Source organism: Macrobrachium nipponense, chromosome 1 (assembly GCF_015104395.2).
Source record: "Macrobrachium nipponense isolate FS-2020 chromosome 1, ASM1510439v2, whole genome shotgun sequence".
Taxonomy (NCBI): Eukaryota; Metazoa; Arthropoda; class Malacostraca; order Decapoda; family Palaemonidae; genus Macrobrachium; species Macrobrachium nipponense.
In genome coordinates this window covers 40,171,952-40,179,451 of record NC_087200.1, presented here as the reverse complement: position 1 = coordinate 40,179,451, position 7,500 = coordinate 40,171,952, and the positions used below count along the sequence as shown (strand labels likewise).

The following is a 7,500-nucleotide window of genomic DNA, read 5'->3' as shown; positions in this document are numbered from 1 at the left end:
TATACATATATATGTGTGTGTGTGTGTGTGTGTGTATGTATGTGTGTGTATTTAAAATCGTCATCTGGAATTTTTATTCTCAGTGTTCAGTGGAATGCGGCACGGGTTTAATGACCCGTCACGTGTCCTGCAGAGCGGAGGGTCAGCGGGTTTCAGACGACCAGTGCAACATTCAAGAGATGCCCCCAAAACAGGAGCTGTGCCACGGGCACTCCTGCGCCCACCACACCTGGTTCTATACTGACTGGTCAGAGGAGGTGAGTTGCGTTTTTAGACCATTTGTAGTTTTACCTTATCTCTGTTTTTGGCGAGATAAAATTATTCACTAATTATGATGCGATATCTTTTACAAAAGACTTGTGTACCCATACCGCCGAAGATGAAGGTACTAGTATTTTCTTTCTGCACAGTAATGTAAGGGCCAATGGTGGCATATAATAATAATAATAATAATAATAATAATAATAATAATAATAATAATAATAATAATAATAATAATAATAATATAATAATAATAATTGCTAAAAATTCTGTCTTGTAAGACAGTTTATGTAATGAAAATCCATAATTGTATTGTAAACAATATTACTATAAATAGTTTTCTATATAATTGTGAATTTTTATTACACAATAATAATAATTATAATAATAATAATAATAATAATAATAATAATAATAATAATAATAATAATAATAATAATAATTTCCTGACCTTTCATTAAGCTGATTTAACTAAGATCTCAAAATTGTTCTACAGTGTATTGGAGGCTGCGAGGACGGAGTACAGACGAGGCGAGTATGGTGTTCCCCGGGGGTCAATTCCGTCGAAGGGGACTGCGACCAAACGACCCGCCCTGAGGAATCGAGACCTTGCGCCAGGGCAGACGCATGCGCAGCCGCTTGGTTCACTGGGCCCTGGATGCCTGTGAGTTATTTCTCGTTGAATTGAGTGACTGACAGCGACGATCACCAAAGCAGAAAAGAGACATTTATCGGAGCATATGGTTGAATGATGATTATCTTGCGAGAAATTGAGAAGTTTATGATACATTTTTTCAAATCGTCAATATTCATTTTAAACTTATACATTCATATAGTTCATTTGCGACAGATGAATTGTTCATTATCATAAACTTGTCATGTGTGAATTTTGGAAAGGCCAACTCAAGGAGAGAGAGAGAGAGAGTGTGTGTGTGTGAGAGAGACAGGCAGACAGACAGAGATTTAAACCGGTAGGAATCGATCTCATAGATTGTTGGAGAAGAAGTTATAGAATTCTGGAAAAACAGAAGCCGGTTGGAAATTCCATAGCAAACGGAAAATAATCGCCAGCCTAGTCTCACATCACTATTTCGTTTCTATTTATACGAAAAATTTATGAAGTGGCAGAAGTAGTAGCTGTCCTTATCGAGACAGAGAAAATTGATTAATTATTGTTTACTTGTAATATATATATATATATATATATATATATATTATATATATATATACATATATATATATATATATATATATATATATATATATATATATATATATATATATATATATTTCAATGCATCTGCCTTAAATACGTACGGGATTCTGGCGCAACGGATGATTACTGGGAGTTTCGATATAATTCCAAGGAAAAAAACCACTAATTTTGAATACATCTGACTTGTAAGATCTTCAAAGCAGATCTACTGTAGAATCTCTAAGGCGAAAATAATGTCTAAAGGCCTTCTTCAAATGAGGTCAAGATTACGTAATCACAGAGGACTCACTAAATAATATTTTCTTAAAAAAAACACACGCAGATCAGAAGGATGAGAAATTACTAGGCAGGGAACAAGAAGGTCCTGATAAAATAAATGGATCATATACCGAATAATAATTCTACGCTGATGATGTTTTCACAAAAGGGACTTCGCAGAGGGGTAGAATGATGATGAGGTGGCATAAGGCCAATGCACGTAGGATAGAACCGAGAGTTGGTTCCACAGCCAAGGGCCGACCTGCGATGGGATGCACGACGGTTACTTGCAATAAACACTAACGCATACAGCGGCAAAACTCAGTTCTACAATCACTAATTTCACAATGATGTTAACACTTACTAATGCAATACAAAATTACCGAAGGGTACTTGAATAATGAAATGAAAAATAAATCAGGTAGAGAAATAACAGAAGAAATGGGATTGAATCGGAAGTGGGATTACCACTAACAAAAAAGTTGTACTTAGCTCAACGACAAGCAGTGAAGGTAAGTACAAAGGGACAGGCAATGAGGGCGGCGAGGTGTCTAGGAATTTACGGGAGGCACTTCTGTGCTCTCAAAGGGTCGCCGCAGATCTGAGTCCTGAGTGAATCGTTCTGAGCGTGAATCTGCCGGTCCGTGGCCCTTATAGCTTCGGAGGAGTTAAGTTGGAGCGTTCTTGCAGATGTCGTTGGAGTTAATGCCCGCTCGCTTTTGTAGGGTTAAGCACTTGAGTCGCCTTCTCAAGGTATCATGAAGACCGAGCACGTGTTTGGGTGTTTGTGGGCCAGGTACTTTCTCTTTTGGGTTCCTCCCGGTTCTGGTTTTCAGCCTCCGACAAGGATTTCAGTCTCCAATGCCCCTGTACCTGGGAATAAGGAATTTTCTGGCAGCCACTCTAAACAGCGAAAGGATTAGGTCTTGCCCAGGAAGGGAAAGAGGGAGAGCATTAATGAAAGGGTGAATGATACTCACAATTTTAATTAAAATGAGGAGAATGAATTTTATTTTTATTTTCTTTTACGTTCAAATTATGAAAGGCTTGGACCGGATGAGAATAATTCCCAGTAAGTAAACTCATTTAAAGACTTTACGTTATTTCTCTCTCCCTTCCCTTTTGGTAACTTAGGCTCTAACTTGAATTTCTGCAAAAGTAATAATTACAAGAGGCAAAAAATTAATTGTAACCTTTACATTAATTGCAGAATAAATCATATGCTACTGACACAAGAATAATTTTATCTTTCAAGAAGAAAATGGTGATATTGAGCAGCATGTAAAGAATATAAAATAATGTAAGGTGTTTACTTAATTGATAATAAAATTAAGCCTAATATCAAGAGGTCAATATTTTTATGCTTAAAATACTCCATCCATGCCCTTATTAGTAAAAGACCTTTATTCTCAAAGTCATGTGGTTAATATTATACCTTGAGGAGGCAGACTCCATTAGGTGGTACTGCGATACTTGTGAGTGATGGCTCGGTGCCATTTGGGGCACTATAATTCAGAGTGCCTAGTGCCACTGCCTTTAGTACATGAGTTAATTATATGTAGCCTTATATCACGAGGAGCCAAGGGCTGGTAAATTAAGGATGATGGAGTCAGGGACTCGGAATTAGGCAATTAGAGGAAAATAAAATACTATGAAGACAAATAACAGATGTAAGAGTAATTAATAATTATACAGAAAACTTTGCACTCAGTATGCCACAGATTTTATTCAGTAGCCTCTGTGATGGCTATATTAGTTCTTTAGCCATAAAATGCACTAGACTACATGTTGGAATGCTGTGGGCATATTAAAAGGAAGTCAGAGGGCTCTATCCCCTCTTACAGATACTTCTGCTAATACCTAGAAATATGTTACTGAGCCAGAGGTGGCACTCTTGTAGTCAGAGCCTATGGCTTGGAGGCATATAGTCTTAAATTTATCATTCCCCATGATAGCAAGATATAGTTAAATGACTGATAGGGCCAGAATACTGGTAATTGGCACTCTGCATAAACAGAGCTCGAATTAGATGGATAGTACCTTAGTAAGGTGTAAAATTAAGGGAAAATCAGTTCGAAGATTCGAAGGTAAAGAAAAACAGTACAAGAAGAATGAGATAAAAGTGATATAAAGGAAGTAATAGAAGAAGAGACCATGGGATCCTCTTCTGGATAGAGGCGCCAGAGTTCTCCTAAAGATAGAAGTGAGGTTTTGGTACAATTGCAAGGAGCGCTTATGAACTTATGACCTCTCTTCCATGGATTTCTCGGAAGTCGGTGTGTCGAAGTCAGTTGGTGACTTGGTGGAGCCAAGTTTGCGGACGTGAAGGGAGTGCCAGCTGCTCCGGATGATGCGACAACCTGAACAGAGGCATTCTTTACAAGATCTAGCACCAGTCCTCAAAGCTCCTTAAGTTCATCGGCCAGCTGAGGTGTAGAAGTATCCTGATTCAGGGACGTGCCTATTGAGGACTGGAAAGAAGAGGCAGAGATCGTCGTTGATGTGAGGGGCTCACAAGCTGTGATGACCAGCCCAGGCATGGGTTGCAAGTCCGCACCTTTGTGTGAGCTTCCGCTGTGGTCATGGATATCTAGGGGCGATCCTAATGAAACTGAGTTGTCTTCTCTCACAGGTACTGGTGGTGGAGCCAAACCTGGAGGGGAGAGGTGGCCTGGACAAGGATCTCCAGGGAGGAGATTTGAGCCATACTCTGGCACCGACACTAATGCAGTTCCAGGCACAGGAATCAGGTTGGGAATGGTCTTACCGTCTGGAATGGGCAGAGCCTGGCAATGCTCAGGGCATGCAAGTGGCACTGGCAGTGGGATAGAGGAAGGATTATGAGGCTTACTCGTGCTTAATGAATGATGGGAGGGGTTTCGACAGCTGGATTGTTGTAATTTAAAGGGGGACTGGAAACCTTGTCCCTGGAAGAGGTCATAACCTCCAGGAAGGTAGCTTCCAACTGCAAGTGCACAGATTTTGGACCTGTGCAGTCTAGTGACCCTAAATTGAACTGTGGGAAGTATCATTTTGAAATGATTGATACTCTCATTGTGACGAGTTCACGTCAGTTAATTTTAGCCCCATGAGGGACTTTTTCCTCCCTTATGAGAGAAATTTGCCCCGCAATTTCATTGAATGCTGTTACTTGGTGGGCAGGGCAGCTACCTCGAGGTGGTGCCACAGATATGGGACCCTTGGCTGGAGGACCAAAGGATTCTAGGTTTGTAACTGCCAAAGCAATGGCGGGAATACTGGTTGTGTCCATAAGGTTGAGTGGCCATAAACTTTGCATGCAGTACAATAGCTTTGGCTAAAATCTTTACGTGGCACTGCCCCAGTGGAGGGTGCAGGCTGGTTATTCCCGTATTGGTGAGGAACAGGTGCCTTCTGTATGAGCGTGACCCTTTGGTATAACAGCAAGGTCTTATGGCACAGGGAAATGGTCAGTGGTGCATTACAGGCAAGTAGGAGTGCTCCCTTTGCAGGTGAGGTGGCACTGTAAATTGTTCCTTGGAACTTAGGATTGTGTTGACGAAACCAGGTTGTCTCGTAGGACTCAGGGTGTCTAAAGACTCAAATTTATCTGTGAAAACGGCTTGGGTGTCTTGAAAGAGTCAGGGTGTCAGTCAAATTTGTCCGTGGAAACGTCTTGGGTACCTAGGAAGAACTCGGGGTACCTGAAAAGACTCAAGGGAAATTGCTTGGGTGTCTGAAGACTCAAATTGCTTGCACTAAACGAATCAGGGTTGATCGAAGGGACAGATTCAATATGTCTGGAATAAAACCCAATGTTCAATATGTCAGAATAAGACTCAAGGCTCGGGATGTCTGAATTCAATACGTTTGGGTAGACTTTAGTTTCGGGAGAAACGAATTCAACATGTCTGAATGAAACTCAAGGTTCGGGATGACCGAATTTAATGTCTAAATAAGACTCAAAGTTCAGGATGACCGAATTTCATATGTCCGATTCGAAATGAACGAATAAGAAGCCATATATGGACATAAATAAAAAGCCTTGTAATGGTATAGATTTAAGATGTTCGAATGAACAGGGATTAGCATGAAGGTTCATGTAAGACTTTAGGGATATGGTCACTCTCCTAACAAAATATATCCCTAACACCACCAGTATATACTAGAGTGATAATGAAATCTGCTTTCCCGGGTCTCTGGGCACCGTTAATACATGTTACGAAGTGCCAAGTATCTGGTTACTACACTTACCATTCATTTATTGTTACCTCACAAAAGCCAGACACCTGAACCCTCATCACAGGTATTAAAGGTATAAGCCACAAAGGAAAATAAAACAACGGAGTTTCTGCAAGATCTTTCGACTTAACGTCCTTTACTCAGCAGATAAACTGACTTACAAGAGGAATTGACAGTACAGGAAAGGTCGTATAACTGACATATAGGGATTATAATGAGATTAGTACCTAGAATCTGGCACACCTGGAGAATGAGTAACCTTTCCAAACAAGCATGAATGGGTACAATGTAAAGAAAACAAAAAGATTAAGTCAATCTGCTCAGACACAAGGACAAGACAATTAAAGGATTATATAGGGCGACAGCTATTCACAATACATATTAAACATACATATACAACGAAGATATCTCTAAGACAACCTGGTTTCGTCAGCACAATCCTAAGTTCCAAGGAACAATTACAGTCGTTTCTTTCGACCAACTAAGTCACTCAGTCAAAATTAAACTGAGTGTCCTTGTGTGTGTGCAGATTGACTTAATCGTTTTGTTTTTTTTAAATTGTACTCATGTTTATGTTTGTTTGGAAAGGTTACTCATTCTCCAGGTGTGCGGGATTCTAGGTACTAATCTCTTTATAATCCCTATCTGTCAGTTACATGACCTTTCCTGTACTGTCGATTCCTCATGTAAGTCAGTTTATCTGCTGAGTAAAGGACGTTAAGTCGAAAGATCTTGCAGAAACCTCGTTGTTTAATTTTCCTTCGTGGCTTATACCGTTATTTATGGATTTATCACATTCCAAACTTTCGTGATTCTGTTATATATATACATACATATATATATAAATATAAATATATATATATATATATATATATATATTTATATATATATATATATATGAATAAGTAGATAAATAGACAGGAATTTAGTGTGAGTGCGCCCAAAAATGATTCCATGAAACTGAACATGAAGAAAATTAGATTACCAATTCACTTTTACCTACAAACACCTTTCTTTTCTTTCCATACGACCAGTGTTCTCAAGAATGCGGCAACGGAACTACATCGAGGGAAGTGGTTTGCGTCGTCTTCCTGAGAGGAACCTTCAGGGCAACACTGGATATCGAGTGCAACCCGGAGACCCGCCCTAACGACACCCAGACCTGCAACCCTGATCCCTGTCCGCCCCACTGGTATTACACCGACTGGTCACCGGTAAGGACAGCTCATTAGACCGTCAGAATTGTTCGTGCCATTGGACTTGGTTCTGAAAAAAAGTTGGTCATAGTGCAATTCGTGTTGAGTATTTAATCCCCTACTTTTTTTATAGTAACGGTGGAGTATGGCCGTGCATTATTTTTTCTATCTATTATAGAAGTGCTGACATTGTTTTGTCTCTTACTGGCAACAATGAAAATAATACTTGAATAACAGTGGTTTTAAGAAATAAGGGCAATGAAATACACACACGCACACACACACACACACACACACACACATATATATATATATATTATATATATATATATATATATATATATATAT

General features: G+C 39.5%; 1 protein-coding gene across 3 annotated transcripts in view; it reads left to right on the top strand.

Annotated features, from left to right (window-relative positions):
• Positions 1-7,500, top strand: part of LOC135219258 (ADAMTS-like protein 4) — a 146,238-nt gene that overhangs the window by 132,172 nt on the left and 6,566 nt on the right. For all 3 annotated transcript variants that reach the window (XM_064255881.1, XM_064255884.1, XM_064255882.1), the window contains exons 8-10: positions 84-257; positions 758-925; positions 6,991-7,170. In XM_064255881.1, coding sequence (XP_064111951.1) covers positions 84-257; positions 758-925; positions 6,991-7,170 — 522 coding nt within the window. The remainder of the gene's footprint in view (positions 1-83; positions 258-757; positions 926-6,990; positions 7,171-7,500) is intronic.